Here is a 23,650-nt window from a genome sequence, read left to right as displayed (position 1 = left end):
GATGCAAACAGCTATGTGTTATATAATAGTGGTCACTACACCCCCTGGCTGGATAATATCCCAAAAGGACAGTTACAAAGATTGAGGAGAAATTGCACAGAGTTAGATGTTTTTAAAGATCAGGCCAATATCCTTATGGATAAGTTTTCAGAGAAAAAATACCCAAAAAGCATATTAGATAGGGCATATGAGGAAGTGAGCCAACTCAATCAGGACAATGCTATTATGAGAGGTAAAAATAGGCAAATTGAGGAAAAAGAGAATAAGATGCCCTTAGATTTTGATTTTAATAGTGATTCTAGAAAAATTAGGTCTATAATTAATAAACATTGGGACTTACTGAAAAAAGATAAAGAGTTGGCAGGAATCATACCAGAGAGGCCTTTTATTACTTTTAGAGGCACACCAAATTTTAAAAGACTTTTAACCTTTAATCACCCTAAAAAAGAAGTAAAAACAACATTTCTAAATAATAAAAGTGGTTTTTATTCATGCGGAAAGTGTATGGGCTGCAAGTGCAGCAAAAAAAAAACTCTAAAAGGAATAAGTAAATTTAAAGCGAGACAAAGTGATGAGGAATTCTCTATAAAGGATTTTATAACTTGCTGTAGTAAAAATTTAATTTATTTATTAATTTGTCCCTGTGGGCTGCAATACGTAGGTCGCACAATACGTCCCCTTCATAAACTTATTTATGAACATGTGTACAATATAAAACGGGGCTATGAGCAACACAGCGTCTCAGCCCATTTTAATAAGTACCACAAAAAGGATCCTAATGGGTTAATCTTTCTAGGTATCCAAATAGTTAATGAAGCCTGGAGAGGGGGGGATCATATAAATGCAATAGGTAGGGAAGAAATGAAATGGGTACATCGTCTGGGAACTTTAGAACCAAGAGGTTTGAATATAGAATTTGACTTGCATAATTTCCTGTAAGATGAATAATATAATTTTGCATTTTTATTTCATTTTATCTGAAGCTTAATTTTTAATTTTTATAAATTATAGTATATTGTATAATAAAGATTTTCTAGAGATTTTAACTTGATTTTTAATATATGTAACATTTGACTAATATATTCCTCTTTTTTTCTCTCACTCAGATTGAGTAGATATGTTTAATATGAATATAGTCTGTACATAAAAAGATGTTTGAGATATGTGTTATAATAAAACGCTATTTAGGTGATAAGGACTCTATGAATGAATGTTGTAATGAAGAATTTTGGATTAACACATAGAGACTAATTTTTAACCAATTAGAGGACAGAATGGGCGGATACACGCCAATGAGTGTGGATTTAAAAGAAGGCAGCAGCAGGATGGGAGTGTGATCCGAGGAAGCCGAATCTGAGGCGAAACGCGTCATCACGCACGTCCCGTGGTTACGTCACTAAGGCTCCGCCTCCAGGAAGTGTCTGCAGTATTGTGTTTGCCGGCAACCAAACCGAACAGAACATTCGTCCAAAGAAGGATTGAGGGAGCTAAGTGACACCGTTTTATACTGTGGAATTTTGCAGATATTAAAGTCTATTTCGTTTTCAAGCTGCTGCCGTCCTGTGTATCTTTTGTATACAAAGCGGATACAGTTGGAGCAGGCTTATCTGCTCTTCACTTGTGAGTGTACCCATAGAGAGATTGTCTCCATATGCTAATTTATTTTACTGTATCACGCTACGTACTTCTCTTTTTGTTTTTTATACATATGCACAAGTAATTTGAAGTAACCCAATCGAGGGTATATACAGCTGGGTATTGTATCCACTTCATTTATCTGAATTTTGTGTTGCACTGAAGCACTGTGATATCAGAGATATCAGCACATTTGCACTTTTGTGTATTTTCACGTGTGTATTAGAGAATACCACATCCACAATATAATTACTGTGAAGTACTACAAGCACAAATATTTCAAATTTGATTTTAAAGAAATATTGCACATTTTTGTCTTAAAGGCACAGCGCACCCTTTTTTCTATATTGTCGTTTTTTGAGTGTTTTATGAGCTATTGCACTTTACAAGGGAGCTGCTTTTATAGTTTTTAAGTACTAGCATTTACAAATTGTAGACGTGTATTGAGCGCCTTTTGTTACTTGTTCTTTTTTGGTGTATACATATTTTTTCTATGTTACATGCATGCATGTTCAACAGGTTTTTGGTTAAACTAATGCCCAAATAAGCCACATGTGATTCCCTCCACTCAAAACTGAAGGCATTCCTCAGCCCATCCATGACAGGCCATGGACCATAAAAAGGCAAAGCCTGCATCTTAGTTTCGTTGAGATTATAATAGGAAATATCCCCAAATTGTTCTAATATGTGCATCAAGAGAAGCAACCAGGTTCCTTAAAGACAAAATTATATTGTCTGCAAAGAGCCGAATCTTATGAGTGACACCACCAATTGAAACACCCTCTATCATCTGGTCACTCCTAATTAGTCCGGCCAGGGGTTCCATCACCAGAATAAATAATAAAGGGGACAGGGGACAACCATTAGTTGTGAAAATTAATGGTATTTACAACTGTGGCAGTGTACTCTTTATGGAATGGGGCTTAATATAATATTTACTTTAAATAATTATTTGCTGGAAAAAAAAGTCCTAAGCATCACTGATATTCAAATATCTAGTAGAAGACAATGGTTTTTGAAAGAAATAAAAGTAGGCTACAAGTTTAGAAGCCTTGGTGTGCGTAAATGCATTTAGGTATTAAAAATAAATCTGGATTTTGAAATGGAATGTATAAATAACTGGAGGTTTTTAATAACACTACAATGGCCTCTAGGTGTATGTCCACCTGTCAAGTCAAGGCAAACCTCTTAAGTGGGTCCTACACAAACAATTCACCTTGCTTCCTTAAGCTTCAGGTAAAAATGTTTTAATGAGTCAGAGACAGGCATTTTTCTAAACCCCTACATACTTATTAACCCTTAATAGGAATCGGGTGGCAGCATTAAGGCCCTGACGTGGCAGGTGGGCTAACACCTAGTGGCCAATGGAGTGTTACTAGAAACCTCCAGTTATTTAACTATGCATAGGATTTGGGATAGTGTGCAAGTAACTATTTTCTTTGGTTTTTATTGTATGTAGTGGGGCTGGTGTGTACTATGATCATTCCTACTACTTACCAGGAGTAGTGGAAGCACATGACTTATTTTTGTGTATTTGTAAGAGGCAGACAATTGCCCAGAGTACCTGCCTTGCATATGAGCTATAAAATAACTTATTGAGAAGTCAATGTCTGGACTGCCACAGAAAGGCTGTGCCGTGGAATAACAGAAGGTGCAGTAGCTGCAGATATCAGATTTCATGCTATTACAAGTCAAGACTTTAGATAAACCCAGAGAAAATAAAATAAATTGCATGCATAATTTTCTTTGGGTGTACGTCTGCTGAACTGATATTTTTAATGGAATGCAAGACAGAAAAAAAGACTTGCATCTATCAAGTTCAGCCCTTCTCACATCTGTTTTTGAGGTTGATCCAAAAGGCAAAAAAAATAAAAAAAATTCCTTCTCGACCACACAATGGCAGTCAATCTTGGATCGAGAAGCAGTTACCCAAATATAAAAAAAATGATATCCATGATTATATTTTTGCAAACAAATTCATCAAGTTGCGTTTTAGACATCTGTACAAACTGATAAAACCACATCCAAATTGTTCTTGCAAAGAAAACTTTTCTTTCTAAATGGATGACCTTGTGTCATATGTATAGTATTGTAATGGATCCCCTATACTACGACCAAGTACCCTCCGTTAATGGACGCTTCCTAGCCTGTGCCAAGGACTACAAGCACCGCTCCAAACACCACAAGCACCACAGACTCCACAACTGCCGTAGCTTAACTGGAGTCTCGCCGTCTTTCTTCCACCCTGGATCATCCTATGTCCTCCAGGACCGTGTGGGAAAGACCTCTCCTTCAGGAGAGCGTAACAGGAACAGCTCTTACAAGAGCTAAACGATTAAAGCTCAGGGGAGTATACAAGTATAGCAATCCCCAGTGTGAGTACAGCTGTCCCCTCCAATCACGAGACAAGACCACGTGTTGAGGGTCAAGAAGATCTGTTTAATAAGCACCAAAGGACTTTCTTTTATGCAGGTTTTTCCACAAGGTTACCACCCCCATGGTCTTGTGGAATAGCCAATCAACAACGTACAATACAGTTAAACACTCCCATTCATTCCAGCAAAATCCTCCCTTCTGCCTGTGATAGAATTACTGTACACAATGGGCTAATGTAATTATCACAGGCAGGAAAATGCAGTTTTTATACAATTCTTATAACTTTAAAAGTATACATGCAATATTAATCACATATTCTAAATCCGCATACTCCATATCCAAACATGTTAAAAAATCATACAATTTGGTCCAGTGGTTCAAAAGATAGATGGGAGTCCTATTTGACCGACTGCAAGCATGGCTTTCATGCCCAAAACAGTTCCACAGATTTAGGCTGTGCAGCTGGTCTATCTTCTCTATTCTGGAGATAATTGGCTTAAGTGGGTGTGGTAAGCCAATTATCTCCAGGTACAGAAAATATCTCCAAAAACTGTTACAAAAACTACATAACTTATATAATACAGTAGGAAACAAAACTGCTAACTATAATAGAAAACAGAAAAGAGGGAGTCAGCCTGTTAGACAAAAGCTCTGAAACTGGAAAGGTATAGGGATTCACCAAAAAACCTATACGAGAATATAGACAGATGATGGCTACTATGCAAGATAGTAACCGTTTATCCAGGAGCTTACTTAGTAGAATGAATGAAATAAAATAAATGTGAATGAATAAAAAATTAATCAAATTGAACTGAAGAATGAAAAAAATAATCTAAAGTGCAGGTTACGTGACGGCCTTTAATATGCTTAGTATGGATTAACCCTTAATTGTCTAATTTAATTGTATGATTAGACCCAGTTATGTGGGACCCAAGTGAGTAGAGAAAGTATAAAAAGAAAATGAGATAAAATGTAACCCTACTTCTCAGTTACAGGAAAAAAATAAAATAGAAATAGCTATCTATTTAGAGGATACAATAACCAAATGGTTAAATGTGTTCACAAAGTATCCACTATCTTCCATTCAAACAAATGGTTTATAGAGTGAATAGGCTCAGTACAACAAAGCTAATTTGTATTAGGCAATATAAATATATATCGCTAAAAACAACTGTAGGTATCAAAGTATTATTTATTAAAAATTACAATTAAAAATCAAATGCTCAAAAATGAAGTTAATAGCACATCCACAATATTAGTGCCAGTCAATTATGGGTAAAAAATGCAAGACCACCTTATTAAAAAGTATGGATGGATCCGGATGCTGTATGTGATCCTCTTGCCCAGATCCTAATCACCGGTGAGGACGGCGTGCGTTCCACAGTGCGTTCCACCTCGAGCCTCACTTCGGGGGAACAGCACTGCTCTCGCGGCGGTGTCAGTAATGCGCCTGGGATCCGGGATAGGCGAGTTCTTCTGCAGAGGTACCCTGGCTGGATAAAGCTCGTGTGGATGTTCCTTCTTGCTGTTCTAGCTGTCTGACGCGTTTCGTAGAGAATAGCTCTACTTCATCAGATGTAGAGACAGCGTCAGACAGCTAGAACAGCAAGAAGGAACATCCACACGAGCTTTATCCAGCCAGGGTACCTCTGCAGAAGAACTCACCTATCCCGGATCCCAGGCGCATTACTGACACCGCCGCGAAAGCAGTGCTGTTCCCCCGAAGTGAGGCTCGAGGTGGAACGCACTGTGGAACGCACGCCGTCCTCACCGGCGATTAGGATCTGGGCAAGAGGACCACATACAGCATCCGGATCTATCCATACTTTTTAATAAGGTGGTCTTGCATTTTTTACCCATAATTGACTGGCACTAATATTGTGGATGTGCTATTAACTTAATTTTTGAGCAATTGATTTTTAATTGTAATTTTTAATAAATAATACTTTGATACCTACAGTTGTTTTTAGCGATATATATATATATTTATATTGCCTAATACAAATTAGCTTTGTTGTACTGAGCCTATTCACTCTATAAACCATTTGTTTGAATAGAAGATAGTGGATACTTTGTGAACACATTTGACCATTTGGTTATTGTATCCTTTAAATAGATACTTATTTCTATTTTTTTTTCTGTAACTGAGAAGTAGGGTTACATTTTATCTCATTTTCTTTTTATACTTTCTCTACTCACTTGGGTCCCACATAACTGGGTCTAATCATACAATTAAATTAGACAATTAAGGGTTAATCCATACTAAGCATATTAAAGGACGTCACGTAACCTGCACTTTAGATTATTTTTTTTCATTCTTCAGTTCAATTTGATTAATTTTTCATTCATTCTCATTTATTTTATTTCATTCATTCTACTAAGTAAGCTCCTGGATAAACGGTTACTATCTTGCATAGTAGCCATCATCTGTTTATATAATACAGTGTTTAACCTATGTGTCCAACATATCCCCAGATAGCTTGGATCGGAGCGCTCAATATGTCCGCGCTCAGATCCCACAAATACAGTTGGATCGCCATGGGGTTAAACAATAACAAGGGCTCATGAGAGATTGAGGAGGGACAAAGCAGCCAGTTTCAACTGGTCTGGCAGTGTTCCCGGGACAGCGCCCTGCTGGAGAATAATGGACAGGAAAAGGGGGAGGGGAAGAGGCACATTCTCCCATGGAATCAAAGGGGCAGAAACAGTGCAATAAAATCCAATATGCCTAAATAAAGTTTTTAAAGGGCAAACTCTACCAGGGGCCATAGTCACAGTGCAAGAGGCTGGCAATTAGTCCTCTCCAGGCACAAGTAGCGAAGGGCACTTTGTCACAAGTATTGTTTACAAATAGATATGCAGACAATGGTCTGTATTGTCAAGACAAAAAAACATTTAGGTGAGTCCTAGCCGAGCAATTCACCAGGATGTTTTAAGCAGAAAAGATAAAATCTCTAATGAGACAGAGAGCAATATATTTTTAATTCCCTATAAACTTATAAACCCTTTACAGGTTTGATCCTTGTTTGCAGTAGCACGGTCCTCTAGGGTAAACAGGCACAGCCCTTTTATTTTCACATAATCCAGGCACTTTATTTGTAAGTCCACACAGGAGACAGCAACACAACTAAAGAAACAATAAAGTAACCGGTTTCCCTAGGGTGCTTTGCTTCTCTCTATTTTGCTCAGCTCCTTTGCTGTTGTCTTCTCTGACTCCCCAAGTCAGTCTGCTTTTCATGCCTTTGACTTGTTCACTTGGGTGTACATCAGTGGCTTCTGCTTCATGTTTCTTTCCCTGGCTGTATCCACTAGTTTTACTTTCTCCTTTTGGGTGGTTTTTGCTTACCACCGGCACTAGGCCTTGCATATATTTTCTCATCTTTGCAATTTTCTTTAAGATGGTTCTGCACGCTTTAGTCTTATCACTAGAGTTGAGTGAACCGGGATTGTAAAGTTCAGGTTCGTACTGAACATTACTTTTTTTGACCCCAGACCCGAACACACCAGTGTATGTTCGGGTTGGAGTTCGGTGTTTTAATGGCGCATTTTGAAAGGCTGAAGGGCAGCCAATCAACAAGCGTTTGACTCGTGTGCCCTTAGAAGCCATCACAGCCATGCCTACTAATGTCATGGCTGTGATTGGCCAGTGCAGCATGTGACCCAGCCTCTATATATAAGCTGGAGCTCTTATTAGTGTAGGGAGAGGATGCTGCAGCTGTTAGGGACAGATTAGGAAATAATTCTGGTGTTGAATCTGCAAACAGCGATTAACCCCTAACATTAACAGCGTTTTTGCACCCTGCCCTGAGCCCAGTGCCACAGAGAGTGCAGTGCACTTGCAACTGCATGCGTGCCAGGCACATTACTTTAATCCTGTTTTGGTAGCTCAGTGGGCAACATCTATGCATTTTTAAATACTGCAATTTTTTTGGTGCTAAATAGTACATTTGCGTACTGCATTTTTTGCAGTCCAATAAAACCCTTAAATACCACTGTTACAATGTTGGTTTTAAAAAAATAAATTAAAAAAAAATAAAAAAATAAAATAAAAATCGAACTTTTTGGTGCTAAATAGTACATTTGCAGCCTGCGGTGCACTTCATATCTGAGAGTCAATTAGAACCGTCATATACTGTGCTTACAGCGCATTTTTTAAAATTCTAATTATTTAGGTGCTTAAAAGTAAATTTGGGGCCTCCACTTCATATCTGAGAGTCAAATAGAACCGTCAAATATTGTGCTTACAGCGCAGTTTTAAAAATTAAAAAGATTTTACTGCTAAATAGTATATTTGGTGCCTGCACTTCATATCTGGTGTATGTGTACAACAATGGCTAGTTACCGCTTTTCAAGAAAGTCTAAAGACTTTTTAAAAAAGTGAAAAATAAGTGTTATTGTGATCGCTTCATATACAGAAGCATTAATATACATTTCTATATTGTGGAAAGACACAACTACAAAATTAAAAAACAAACACCAAAACAACGTGGAATGAAGGCCATGTGCAGTTTGGAGGAAGAGGCGCTGGTCGCAGAGAGGCCCCAGCACAGCATAAGAGGGAGCAGGGTACAAAAGCGGAGCGGACGTCCCCTAGCGCTTGTCGGCATGTATTATCTTTAGAATTACCACAGTTATCCAAGTAACAGATGGAGCGATAAAAGGAACCATAACAGATTTAACGAGCCATTCGTAGTTTCATAGTCAGGGGGGGAAGTCCGGTGACCGGGACCCAGACACTGTCTGGGCGGCGTTTGGACGACAGGGACCCAGTATGCCTGATGCCGAAGTTAGGAGTCACAGTGTGGAATGGATTAGCAGAGTCTAGTGCAGGGTAACCGCACGCCCCCTGGTGTTGAGCACCAATGTTTGTGCAGCCACATACCAGGACCCTGATGCAGCTTCAGCGAGCAGCAGCAGGCGATAGTGGAGTTTCAGCTGCAGCACGCACGGGTCAGTCGCTCTGCGGAACAGCACCACTTCACCACCAATGAGTGGGCCTCCATGCGAGACCTGTGTGCCATGTTGCGCTGTTTCGAGGACTCCACCAACATGACCAGTGCCGATGACACCGTTCTCAGCCTTACTATCCCGCTTCTATGTCTCCTTGAAAAAAACGCTTTGGCCGATGATGGAAGAGGATGTGGCACAGGAGGAAGAGGAGGAGGAAGAGGGGCATTTCCACTGTTATCAGGCCAGTCATTCACAAGTGGCTCAGAGGGTGGGTTCCTGTACCAGCATAGGCCAGGTACACAATTGTCCAGCATCTCCACACTGTCCCATGGAAGCGTTCAGCTGTCCATCTCCCAAACACTGGAGAGAAAGAGGAAGTACCCCCCTACCCACCCGCGATCCCTGGCCCTGAATGCCAGCATTTCAAAATTCCTGGCCTTTGAAATACTGTCATTCCGTCTGGTGGAAACGGACAGTTTTAAAAACCTGATGGCGTTATTGGACTGCAAGAAATGCACAGCAGGCTGCAAATGTTTATTTTTTTATATGTCCCAATATTTTGGGGGCTACCCCAATTAAAAAAAAACCAAAAAAACAGTGTTGGCTACCTCCTCCACCGTGCTTCCACCTACACCGCCACACAGTCACCGCCTCCTCAACCTATGGGTCACTTAGTATAAACTATGTACACAATAGCAGAGGCTTGTGAAGGCCTTTTCTCCATGCATCAGGAGTTGAGCACTCCAACCCTCTCTCAAATGGATAATTCTGATGATCCTCCTGACAGCCATGCTTTAGATTTTGATTTATGTTCTTCCAAAGCTAAAATCAAATATTCCATCTAGTGCTATTTTATGGCTCAGCTGTATTTTTAATTTTTATGTATTTTATGTTATTTTAAGTGATTTCCCTATCCACATTTGTTTATTTGTTTGCAGGGCACTTGTCCTACTCTTACCCCCATTTTACTTCCTTTTGCAGCCATCTAGCCCTTTCCAGGACATTTTTAGAGCCATTTTTGTGCCCAAAAGTTTGGGTCCCCATTGACTTCAATGGGGTTCGGGTTCTGGGTAAAGTTCAAACCCGGACTTTTTTCCGAAGTTCCGCGGAACCCGAACATCCAGGTGTCCGCTCAACTCTACTTATCACCTTTACACTGTGTGTTTTTACTGGTTTCATTTTTTATAGCACAAACCGGCTTGACACTGCTGGCCTCAGTTACAGTCTTTCTTTCTCCTTTTGTTGCCTTGGGAAGATTTATCAGTGCCTTTCTGTTTTCTAATGTCTTCCAGCATTCTCTTGAAACATGCAAGATTCAGTTTCTGAACGTGAAAATATTTTTGTTTCCAACTCTTTTTCTAAGACCTCTTTATCTGTTGTGATGCCACTCAGAGCAAGTTTGAGGCTCATGTGAAGCTGCAATGTTTTGATTTTCAAACAAACACTTGTCAACTTCAGTAATCAGTTTCTCGCTCTCCATTCTGATTCTTCTGACCTTTCTTACTTTGGCGCATGTCATCAGGGTCACCATCACTGTCTCTTGACAATTCCGCTTTTTCCTTTAGTTTTGCTGGTCTCTTAACTACCCTTTTTTCTTTTGTTTTTTGGTCCTTGGAGGATCCATCTGGCTTTTCACCCTCTTCCACATTATCACTACTTTCAGGCTCAATTTTATCCTTCTTGCCTTCTAATTCCTGTTCTCTCTCTTCTGCGTGTTTCTCAACATCACACTTTGCTGCCTCTATGCTGTTCAGCTTGCCGAAGACTTCTTTTACTACCTCTGTCATCTTACGCAGGATGTCAGTAGCTTCGTTACGGGGTCCCTTGTCCCCACGCTCCCTGCAGGGGGCAATCTGCAAAACCTCAGTAAGGGCAGCTCTCTTCTCCTGCTGAGCGTCCCTCAGGTTCTTAACCTGTGCAGCCAGTAAATAGTTGGTGTCTTGTTGTATAGCGGTTGCCTGTGCCAGAGCCTTCAGCAGGTCCTCCATTATAGCACCAAGCAGCTAACAATCTTTAAGGTACAGTGCTACTTATTTGTTTAACAGGTCTGCCAAAATAAAAGTCCTCAATAAGAAGACCAACGGATGACTGGCACACCCACAGACCCTCAATGTGCTACAGTGCCCGCATCCTCCACACTATTGTGATCCTTGTTTGCAGTTAGCATGGTCCTCTAGGGGAAACAACAGGCACAGTCCTTGTATTTTCACATAATCCAGGCACTTTCATGGGCGTCTGCAGGAATTTTTCCAGGGGGGGGGGGGGGGGGGGGAAGGGAGGGCATAATTGTAATGACATCCATGCTTGGCCCCTTTTTGATAGTGTCATGAAGGGGAGGAGCATTCTGGTCACCATAACTTCATTTAAATGAAAATGCTATGATGCCAGGAGGCCCCTGGGTGCTCTCTTTCCTTAAAGGGGTTAAACCACTCTCAAATGGTTTAACCCCAAAGGCTTCCTCCAGCTCCAGATTGCTCAGTGGTATTCGACTTCTGAAACGGAGTGTCAGGAAGTGCAGATTGACTTCAGGCATGTGGTCAGGCATGTGGTCAGCTGACGCTCTAAGCCAATCGCTAGTTCCCGATTCATAACATTTTTTACGTTTTTATGAATGGGGAGCTACTGATTGGCTTAGAGTGCCAGCTGAACATTGTAGCCAATCAGCGGCACTCCTACCCAGTGGTACTCTGTGCTTCCTGACACTTAGTAAATCAAGGTAAACACATTAACACTGATATGTTTTTTACCTGGGGAGAGGAGAAGGTCCAAAGTTTCCTGCCAGGCCCAGTTACCAAAGCCTTATGATGTGGTGTCCAGAATGAAGTGGAGGGTTCACTTCACTTGTCCTTCCTGCTCCAATCTAATTTTCTTCTCCATTTGACACAGTCTTCTTTTTCTTCTGACATAGTCTTCTCTCCTCCTTGGCTCCTTCTGCTCCTTTACCTTTCTGCTACTTTCTGCTTATTTTGTGCCCTTCTGCTCCTTTCTCTTTCTGATCCCTTTCTGTTACTTGCAGACCCTTCCTTCTCCTTGTTGTCCCTTCCTGCTCCTTACAGACCCTTCCTGCTCATTTCTGTTCCTTTTCCTACTTTACCTTTGTGCTCCTTCTGCCCCTTCCAGATAATTGTTGACCCTTTCTGCTCCTTGATTTCCCTTCCTGCTCCTTGCAGACCCTTCCTCCTTCTTGCTGACCCTTCCTGCTCATTTCTGCTCCTTCTACATTACTTACCTGATCTGTAGGTTGCCCTCCCCCCTACCCCCATGCTTGCTGCACTCGGTGCTGCTCCCCTGCGGATGCAGTCAGGAGAAGGACAAGCTGTAGCTTCCTATCCCTGCCTTTCTCCATTCACAGCGCCACCTGGCCGGCTCCGGTATTGTTTATTATCACACAAACGAAAAATAGCAGCACAAACTGAAAAATCCAAGGGGGGGTGGGGCAAATGCGGACGCCCATGGGCACTTTATTTGTAAGTCCACACAGGAGACAGCAACACAACTAAAGAAACAATAATGTAACAGGTTTCCCTTTAAACAAAAAACCTAGCTCGTCTGAGCACCGACTAACATAATATCCCTCTCTATCATGGGTTAAACTAACAAAACGTATCATTGCACCAACCTTATTTGATAACACCCTGCACTCCAGCACTCAGTCACCTTGACTGCTTTCCTTTCTGCACTCCCAATGCTCCAAGCCAGTCTTGACTGCTTCCTTCTGCACTCCCAGTGCTCCAAGCCAGCCTTGACTCTTGTCTCTTTCACAGGAGAGAACAGAGTGTCTTCTACCTGCTTCCAGGGAGGAAGCCAGCAATCCCCCTTTACCTGCCTAGCAGGGAGGGGTTTTTCCCACTGCTGCAGCTAATTATCTGCAGCTGAGCAGTGGGTTGGAGACAGTTTAAAACTCTGGCCTGGATCTTATTTCTCCCAGTAGTTTGTTAAATGCGGAGTGGAGCATTGGCCCACCCTGCTCTCCAAATGCTCCACCCCAGGGGCCCAAAACTAAACATAGGTTTGTGTTGCACACCACACATACAACACGTACTGCCCCTGGGGTTAAATGTTATAACATCTCTGCCTTCACTTTATCACACAGGGAACACATGGTGTGGGTGGTAGCACTGAAACATAATAGAAAAGCAAATACAAACATACAAAAGTAAACCTTGACGTTTGATGTTTGAAGGTTTTGCCTTGACTTGGCAGGTGAGCTTACAATTTAATGGTCATTGGAGTGATGCTAAAAAAAAAAATCACATTTTTTACATGTGCACAAGGATTTGGCATAGTATAGTGTGCAAGTATATTTCACAAAGTTTGACGTTTATTTTAAACTTGTTTTTCTGCTTTCAGATTCCTTCGTATTTAAATGTTTTTTTTTTCTGCCACAAGCAGAATAGTTTTGTCACTCGTCACTTAACATTAACAAAGTGTCATTTTAGTATATCACACTTCACTTTCATCAAAATGTTGCTTTTTATGTTGTCGCTGTTTATGCTCACCGTTTGTGGTAAGTAACTAATTTCTATACATTTATCACTTTGAATAGGTGGTCTTACGTTTTTCTCACACGACAAACATAGGTATGAAAAGCAAAACGAAGCCAGGCAAATTCTCTGCAAGAATTTATATCTTTTAATTTCTGTTGTCAGCAATAGAGAGCGTAAACGTAGTGAACGGAGCACTGCTTTAAAAAAATGAAACTATGAAATGTCAAGAGCTGTATGAGAAACAATAAGTAGTGAATAAAATAAAGTACAAACTTGCCATCTGACGAGGTCAAGGATTAAAAATAAAGCAGCCCGGTTCACCAAAAAACACTATTCTTTATTTATATTATTTGTGGTGAGAGGCATTGGGTAGGGACACAGAGCAACCCTACTTTACTGTCCGATGACATTATGTTGTTGTTCTGTAAATGAGCAGCAGGCAATGTGATTTGTTACATGGTGATTCACTTAGGAGAAAAGGAAGACAAGTAAGGGACTAATTTATGTGAAAATCAATATACATGACTAAAAAAGAAAATAAATGAAAGAAAGTAACATTATCTACTGACAAAATGTAATGTAGAAAATTATTGACAGTGGTCCTTCAAAGAGACATTCTAAGCACCAAATCAACTTTACACTTAATGCAGCTTAAGCTTAAAGAGACACTCCAGACCAATAACGTACTTTAGCTTGCTGAAATGTGTGTTTATGTGTGAATGGAGTGTCTTTTTTTCCATTTCAGAAAAAAATAAAAAATGTACACTTTTTTTTAAGTTTAACTTGCTGCAACCCCTCGATTTTCAAGCAGACGGCATGTCCTCTTACCTTCTGGTTGCTTACCTCAATGGAGCTAACCCCAAGAGGCAGGCAAGTTCCCAAAGCACTTTCTGTGTACAGACTTATCATTGAGCTCCATTGGGAAGTCTGTGATGGGACATCCACATTAAGTCTGGGTTGGGATAGAAGGGAAGGGATTGCAAAGGCAGTAAACAAGAGATCTGCAGCGTTTGCAAGCTGATTTTAAATATGACCACAATGAAAAAATGCATAATCAATTTTATGTATGTATGTTTCATTGAGGATAAATCTACTAAACAGTGATCATTGTTATATATATATATATATATATATATATATATATATATATATATATATGGGGCTGTGGAGTGTCCCTTTAATGTGTTAGGCAGGATCACTGTTACCATGTTGCATTCTGTATCTTGTGCATTCTGTATCCACTACTAAACAGTGATCATTGTTATATATATATATATATATATATATATATATATATATATATATATATATATATATATATATATATATATATATATATATATATTTGGGGCTGTGGAGTGTCCCTTTAATGTGTTAGGCAGGATCACTGTTACCATGTTGCATTTTGTATCTTGTGCATGAAGTATCCACTGTCTTAATGTTTTGGGTTTCTTTTGAAGTGTCATCACTGAATGGAGACACTGTATACAAATTAAGATGTCTTCTTGCCCCAACAGATGCAAAGATCATTCCAGTGAAGTAATAGCATCATAGGTGACTGACCACTGTGCTTTGATTTAACAGTGCAACCAGACCCATTTAATATAGCAGAGCTGGGAGGAAGTTAGCAACTGTAACTTCCTAGAGGAGGAGGTGGGGCTGCTGGGTGGACTGGGATAGCAGGTCCCAAACTCCCAACAGCCCCAGCCACCCTCCATCATCCATCCCTCCTGATCTAGATCATACCATATTATAATTGTTTGGCATGCTACATGAACTTTTTTTCTTTTATGATAATTAAAGGGACACTGTCGGCACCCAGATCATTTCAGCTCATTGAAGTGACCTGGGTACAGTGTCCCTTCCTGGTTTGAAACGGATACCTTTAGTATTAGGAACTCCAGCATCAGAGTTTTACCCTTAGGAAAGCATTGATTCAATGCTTTCCTATGGTGAGGTCTAATGCGCACAGCATTTGCCGCGCATGCGCATTAGAGCCCACTCATTGCGGGATGGAGGAGGAGGAAAAGGAGCGTTGTCCCAGCGCAGAGGGACATTGGCACTGGGATCAGGTAAGTAAATAAAGGGGTTTTAACCCTTTATTCATGGGAAAGGGGCACATGTGAGACAGGGAGAGGTAGGTGGAGCGGTAGTGCCAGGAATACAGCTTTGTATTCCTGGCACTATAGTATCCCTTTAATGAATGGCTTAACGAAAATCCTTTTTTGTTGTGACATATACAATTATGACATCTGTACACTAGGATGTACTTGAAAACTATCATTCCCCACATTTTCTTTATAGTAATACACTACAATATTTTTGCAAGAGTTGAGAAATGCAGCTTATTAAGCTTTTTAGCACTATGCAGAGAGGATATACATCTTATTTGAATAACTTTCCTTTTTATTGATATAAAAGATGTTTGTACAAAAGGTTCATGCAAAGAACCAAAGACATACAATCAATCAATAGTGTGCACCAATTATCAGCATTAATATAGAGCTTTTGTATATCTGTGCTGCATAACTCCAAAACATAAAAATTCACCATAATACATATACAAAAACACACGCACATGGTAATAGAGTCCAGTTTACATAATACACTATGTTGTTCCCACAGAGAGGTCCAATAGTTGTATGTCTAACAGAGTATAGCTCAAGGTAATGTCTCAAAAACCTTTGATCTTATCAATTAGGTTTGAATATGTTTCCAGATATCTATGATTATCATATATATTAATGAGGATCAAGCCCTTCTCCATCTCTAACTGTTTTAATAGTTGAGTTTTAAGATGTTCTTTGGTTGGGATATTCATTTTTTTTTTTCCAATTTCTAGCGATGAAAGTCTTGGCTGCCATAAGGCAATGTACTATTAGGATGTCTGCCTTTACAACATCTCCACCATCAATTAAGTGTAGTAAAGCTATTTCTGCTTTTTGATCAAGCAATACACCTCCTACGTTGTTAATTAAATCAAAGGCTACCTTCCAGAATTGCCTAATTCTTGGACAGCTTCACCAAATATGGGTCATGTATCCCTCTAACTTGAAACATCTCCAGCAGTGTGGGGGATTTATCTGAGATATCTTGGATAGTCTCATTGGGAACATATACCATCTATAACTAATTTGTATATGGGTCTCTAATATATTTAGACAGTGGATATATTTTGTAATGTTTATAAAAGATTGGCACCAGTTTCTATACTGTATACTTATTGATAGGTCTTTTTCCCACTTCGATAAAGCCTTAGGGATGTCTGGACCTCCCTTCAATTTTATTAACGACACCGAATATATTTTTTTAAGAATAGCACCCGGAAATTGTTTCCTAAATAGAATACCCATGTCTCCTTCTAAGCTTAACATATGATCTCTTAGGAAACTCTTAATACATAAGTAACTAAAGATCTCTTTGGAATGCAGATTCAAGATTTTCTTTAGATCACCAAACCTTCAAATTTGATGTTCTGTATATAGGTCATTAATAGGACAATCTTTTTTTCTATACCAATTTTTCAAATCAATTTCAGACATAATTATTTCTAAGGATTTAATACTAACATTGTCATAGATTTTATTATTAATTTTTAGTTCTTTCTTTATGGTTTTCCATTCTTTTAAGGTCTGAAAAAGGACTAAGGAGGAATTTTCTGTTATATTAGAGAGTTTATTATTCTTACTTGCTTCCCTCCAAAGGAGCGGTTCTAAGTTGTTTGAACCCAATCTATAGGCTTCTACTTTGTACCATGTTTGTTCTTTAGACTCGCTTAGTTGTAGTTTAATCGCATGTACAATCATGTTAGCCTGAAACTTTGTATAATTAGTGGATAGCCCAGACCACCATGATATCCCTTTCTCGACAAAGTATAAGAAAAAATTCTTGGTCTTTTACCTCTCCAGATGTAATTTGTGATACTACTCTGTATCATATTCAGCCAATGTTTGGAAAATGTGAGAGGAAGCATACGAAATAGGTATTCCCATTTGGGAATAGTATAAGCCTTTATGGTGTTTATCCCACCCCTCCATTCTTTCAATTAACTATTAGACTCTTTCAGAAGTCTTAAAAATGTAGCCTCCATGGCCCGTCTAAGGTCTGCTGATATTATAACACCCAAATAGGTGAACTCTTTTTCTGTCCATCTAAAATCGTATTCTCTTTTCATGGACTGAAGATTATTACTTTGTATATTAATAGTGAGGGCTATAGTTTTTTTCATGTCTAATCTATAATTAGAAACTATACTATATTTTGCGAATTCCTCCATTAAATTAGCCAGGGCAGTGTCTGGGTCCGTAACAGATATTAATATGTAGTCCGCATAAAGACAGATCTTTAATTCTCTATCAGACAATTTTACTCCTTTGATCTGGGGATTATGCCTAATGTTACTAGCAAGTGGTCCTATAGATAAGACATACAACAGTGGGGACAGTGGGGAGCCCTGCCTAGTACCATTTGTTATATTAAACCAACCCAAGCACATATATTGGCCCACTATCCTTGCTGAGGGCACCAAATACAGGGCTCCCACTGCCCCCACTATCCATCCCTCAAAACCAAAATGGATCAGAACACCTCTCGAAAATCCCCAACTGACCCTGTCAAAGGCCTTTTCTGCATCCACCGACAGGGTCAAAAGGGGCGTTCCCAAACTATGTGCCTAGTCCAAGACATCTATCACTCTTCGGGTGTTATTGCAGGACTGCCTTCCCAACAAAAATCCAATCTGATCTGGATGTATTATTGAGGCAATCTTTTTTTCATGCTTTCCGCCAATATAGCAGCATATAATTTAACATCTAAAGAGATAGGGCCAACTATGGCTATATCAGTGGGAGTTTTACCTTGCTTAAGGATTGGCATCATGTGAGCTCTTAACAAATCTGACAAGGCTCTACCTCTACCTGCAATCTCATTAAAAGTAGCTGTTAATATCAGGAGAATTTTCTTTTTAAAGACTTTAAAGAAAAGGTTAGAATAGCCATCCGGACCTGGGGATTTTCTATTCTCTAGTTTATTTATTAAATATTCTACTTCTTCTGGAGATATATCTTTAGTTAAAATATCGTTCTGTGCTGATGTAATTTTGGGGATGATTGAATTTTTTAGGTAGTTCTCGTTTTTTTAGGGAGAAGATTTCAAATTATATAAATTGGCAAAATAAGATCTAAATCGACTAGCTATCTCCTCTGGCTTCAAAATATCCTTTCCTATTTCAGTTAGTTTACATATTTTTTTTCTTTTCTAAACTACGTTTCTTCAATTTATTTGTCAACACAGAATCTACTCTGTTATTCCTATAGTAGAATTTAATATTTAGCTTGTGTAAACTACATTCTATTCTTTCTGAGATCTTTTTGTTAATCTTGTCCTTACATTACTTACTAAGGATAGCTCTCTCTGGAGAATAATCCTTTTTATAGGTGGTAGATAGATTATAAAACTCAATATTCACATCGGCTAGCTCAGTATCTCTGTTGACTTGCCAACCTTATCCAATGACCTCTTATAACTACCTTAAAAGAACACCATACGCACTCACTGGATATGTAATCGGATATATTTTCATCAAAAAATAATTCAGACAATTTCTTATAAAGTTCTATATTCGTCTTATTTTTCAAAAGGATATCATCTAGTCTCCAAAGTTGCAGTCTTTTTTTGTATATCTAACACATTAGCTAGCAAAATATCATGGTCTGACCAAGTATTCTCTTTAATTATAATTGACTGTATCGCTTTTGAAAAACCTAAATCTCCCATAATCATTTATGCAGATTATGCAGATTTCCGCAGCAGATCTGTGGTGTATAGATCTATGTGTAATTTTTTTTTCTCATTTGGATAGGCTAATCTCCAGCAGTCAAACAATTCTTATTTCTTATTCAACATGTTTAGTTAGATTCTTGTCTATCCGCTGCGATGGACTTAACTGTTTATCCATGGAGGTATCGACAATACAATTAAAACACCCCGTGATCACTAATCTTTCTTAACTGGATCTACTAATTTTTATATTTTAACCAGCATTTTAATCGGATCTCTGTTGGGCAAGTAAATATTCACCAATAGTGATGTACCGAACTGTTCGCTGGCGAATAGTTCCTGACGAACATAGCGTGTTCACGCTCGCCACGGCGGGTGAACACATGCGCGGTTCGATCCACCCCCTATTCATCATCATTAAGTAAACTTTGACCCTGTGCCTCACGGTCAGCAGACACATTCCAGCAAATTAGCAGCAGACCCTCCCTTCCAGACCCTCCCACCTCCTGTACAGCATCCATTTTAGATTCATCCTGAAGCTGCATTCTTAGATAGAGGAGGGAAAGTGTAGCTGCTGCTCATTTGATAGGGAAATTGATAGCTAGGCTAGGGTATTCAGTGTCCACTACAGTCCTGAAGGACTCATCTGATCTCTGCTGTAAGGACAGCACCCCAAAAAGCCCTTTTTAGGGCTAGAACATCAGTCTGCTTTTTTTTTTCCTGTGTAATGTAATTGCAGTTGACTGCCTGCCAGCTTCTGTGTCAGGCTCACAGTGGATACTGTGCCTACTTGCCCAGTGCCACCACTCATATCTGGTGTCACAATAGCTTAAGCTTGCATTTAAAAACCAAACATTTTTTTTCACTGTAATAGATTGAATAGCAGTTAGTTGTCTGCAAGCGTCTGGGTGTCAGGCATTCAGCGTGTACTCTGCCAACCTCTGCAAGTGCACTTTGCCACTCATATCTGGTGTCACTATAGCGGGCCTTTAAAAAGAAAAAAGTTTTTTACTGTAAGCTAATAGCAGTCAGTGTCCTTAAAGCGGGTGTCAGGCCTTCAGCGTGTACTCTGCCAACCTCTGCCAGTCCACTTTGCCACTCATATCAGGTGTGACAATAGCCTGCCTTTAAAAAGAAAAAAAGTTTTTCCACTGGTATAGATTGAATAGCAGTTAGTTGTCTTCAAGCGGGTGTGTCAGGCCTTCAGCCTCTACTCTGCCAACCTCTGCCAGTCCACTTTGCCTCTCCTATATGGTGTCACTATAGCGTGCCTTTAAAAAGAAAAAAAGTTTTTCACTGTAAGCTAATAGCAGTCAGTGTCCTTAAAGCGGGTGTCAGACCTTCAGCGTGTACTCTGCCAACCTCTGCAAGTGCACTTTGCCACTCATATCTGGTGTCACAATAGCGTGCATTTAAAAACAAAAAAGTTTTTCACTGTAAGCTAATAGCAGTCAGTGTCCTTAAAGCGGGTGTCAGGCCTACAGTGTGTACTCTGCCAACCTCTGCAAGTGCACTTTGCCACTCATATCTGGTGTCACTATAGCGTGCATTTAAAACCAAAAAACTTTTTCCACTGTTATAGATTGAATAGCAGTTAGTTGTCTTCAAGCGGGTGTCAGGCCTACAGTGTGTACTCTGCCAACCTCTGCAAGTGCACTTTGCCACTCATATCTGGTGTAACAATAGCGTGCCTTTAACCCCTTAAGGACCAAACTTCTGGAATAAAAGGGAATTATGACGTGTCACACACGTCATGTGTCCTTAAGGGGTTAAAAAGAAAAAAAGTTTTTCACTGTAAGCTAATAGCAGTCAGTGTCCTTAAAGCGGGTGTCAGGCCTACAGTGTGTACTCTGCCAACCTCTGCAAGTGCACGTTGCCACTCATATCTGGTGTCACTATAGCGTGCATTTAAAACCAAAAACCTTTTTCCACTGTTATAGATTGAATAGCAGTTAGTTGTCTTCAAGCGGGTGTCAGGCCTACAGTGTGTACTCTGCCAACCTCTGCAAGTGCACTTTGCCACTCATATCTGGTGTAACAATAGCGTGCCTTTAAAAAGAAAAAAAGTTTTTCACTGTAAGCTAATAGCAGTCAGTGTCCTTCAAGCTGGTGTATCAGGCCTTCAGCGTGTACTCTGCCAACCTCTGCCAGTCCACTTTGCCACTCATATCTGGTGTGACAATAGCGTGCCTTTAAAAATAAAAAAAGTTTTTCACTGTAAGCTAATAGCAGTCAGTGTCCTTCAAGCTGGTGTATCAGGCCTTCAGCGTGTACTCTGCCAACCTCTGCCAGTCCACTTTGCCACTCATATCTGGTGTGACAATAGCGTGCCTTTAAAAATAAAAAAAGTTTTTCACTGTAAGCTAATAGCAGTCAGTGTCCTTCAAGCTGGTGTATCAGGCCTTCAGCGTGTACTCTGCCAACCTCTGCCAGTCCACTTTGCCACTCATATCTGGTGTGACAATAGCGTGCCTTTAAAAAGAAACAAAGTGCCACCACTCATATCTGGTGTCACAATAGCTTAAGCTTGCATTTAAAAACCAAAAAATTGTTTTCACTGTTATAGATTGAATAGCAGTTAGTTGTCTTCAAGCGGGTGTGTCAGGCCTACATTGTCTACTCTGCCAACCTCTGCCAATGCACCTTGCCACTCTTATCTGGTGTCACAGTAGATTGCATTTAAAAAAAAACCAAAAAATTTCACTGTTATAGATTGAATAGAAGTTATTTGTCTTCAAGCGGGTGTCAGGACTCCAGCGTGTACTCTGCCAACCTCTGCCACTGCACAGTGCCACTCTTATCTGGTGTCACAATAGATTGCATTTAAAAACCCAAAAACTTTTTTCACTGTTATACATTGAATAGCAGTTAGTTGTCTGCAAGCGTCAGAAAGTCACCCCCTTGCCCGGCGTCTGACAGCTGGCTTGTCTGAACTATTAGCCCGCCAGCTTTTACCATACAAGCTGGTGGAGTCTGAGGCGTTCATAAAATGTGTAGCTATTGGGACACCGCAGTGGAAGGTACCCGGACAAAATTTCTTTGCACAAAAGGCAATCCCCAACCTGTACTCGACTGTGCAAAAGGAAGTAATGGCATGTCTGGCACACAGTGTTGGGGCAAGGGTCCATCTGACCACTGATACCTGGTCTGCAAAGCATGGTCAGGGCAGGTATATCACCTACACTGCGCATTGGGTAAACGTGCTGACGACTGCCAAGCATGAAATGCGTGGCTCTGCAGAGGAGTTGGTGACACCGCCACGACTTGCAGGCAGGCCTGCTGCCACCTCCTCTACTCCTCCTACTCCATCCTCTTCCATAACCTCCTCGGCTGACTCCTCTTCTGCTGCTGCGTCTTGCTCCACATCAACGGCACCCCCCAGCTCCCCAGGTACTATTTCACATCCCGGATATGGCAGTGTCATGCCGTCTTGGGTTTGACTTGCTTGAAAGCAGAGAGTCACACCGGACCAGCACTCCTGTCCGCCCTGAACGCACAGGTGGAAAAGTGGCTGACTCCGCAGCAACTGGAGATCGGCAAAGTGGTTTGTGACAACGGAACAATTTTGTTGGCGGCATTGAAGTTGGGCAAGTTGACACATATGCCGTGCATGGCACATGTGTGTAATCTGATGGTACAACGCTCTGTGCATAAGTACACAGGCTTACAGGACGTCCTTAAGCAGGCCAGGAAGGTGTGTGGCCATTTCAGGTGTTCCTACACGGCCATGGCGCACTTTGCAGATATCCAGCGGCGAAACAACATGCCAGTGAGGCGCTTGATTTACGACAGCCCGACACGTTGGAATACAACACTTCTAATGTTCGACCGCCTGCTCCAACAAGAAAAAGCCGTTAATGAATATTTGTATGACCGGGGTGCTAGTTCAGCCTCTGGGGAGCTGGGAATTTTTTTGCCACGTTACTGGACGCTCATGCGAAATGCCTGTAGGGTCATGCGTCCTTTTGAGGAGTTGACAAACCTAGTCAGTCACACCGAAGGCGCCATCAGCGACATCATACCATTTGTTTTCTTCCTGGAGCGTGCCCTGCGAAGAGTGCTGGATCAGGCTGTAGATGAGCGTGAAGAGGAAGAATTGTGGTCACCATCACCACCAGAAACAGCCTATCTGGTACCCGTGGTGTTGTACGTGGCTGGGGGGAAGAACATACCTTCATTGAGATCACTGAGGAGGAGGAACGGGAAATGAGTAGCTCGGCATCCAACCTTGTGCAAATGGGGTCTTTCATGCTGTCGTGCCTGTTGAGGGACTATAAAAAGGCTGAAGGAGAATGACCTGTACTGGGTGTCCATGCTACTAGACCCCCGGTATAAGCAGAAAGTGGTGGAAATGTTACCAAATTACAACAAGTCGGAAAGGATGCAGCATTTGCAAAATAAATGAAAAAGTATGCTTTACACAG

General features: G+C 40.5%; 1 protein-coding gene across 1 annotated transcript in view; it reads left to right on the top strand.

The window, feature by feature from the left end:
- Window positions 1-13,415: 13,415 nt before the first annotated feature.
- Window positions 13,416-23,650, top strand: part of LOC134578474 (5-hydroxytryptamine receptor 3A-like) — a 57,331-nt gene continuing 47,096 nt past the window's right edge. The window contains exon 1 of the mRNA XM_063437473.1: window positions 13,416-13,468. Within this exon, the coding sequence (XP_063293543.1) occupies window positions 13,426-13,468 (43 nt within the window). The 5' untranslated portion in view covers window positions 13,416-13,425. The remainder of the gene's footprint in view (window positions 13,469-23,650) is intronic.

Source organism: Pelobates fuscus, chromosome 12 (assembly GCF_036172605.1).
Source record: "Pelobates fuscus isolate aPelFus1 chromosome 12, aPelFus1.pri, whole genome shotgun sequence".
NCBI classification, from domain to species: Eukaryota; Metazoa; Chordata; class Amphibia; order Anura; family Pelobatidae; genus Pelobates; species Pelobates fuscus.
The sequence above is the reverse complement of the archived record's forward strand: the minus strand, read 5'-3'. Positions and strand labels throughout refer to the sequence as shown.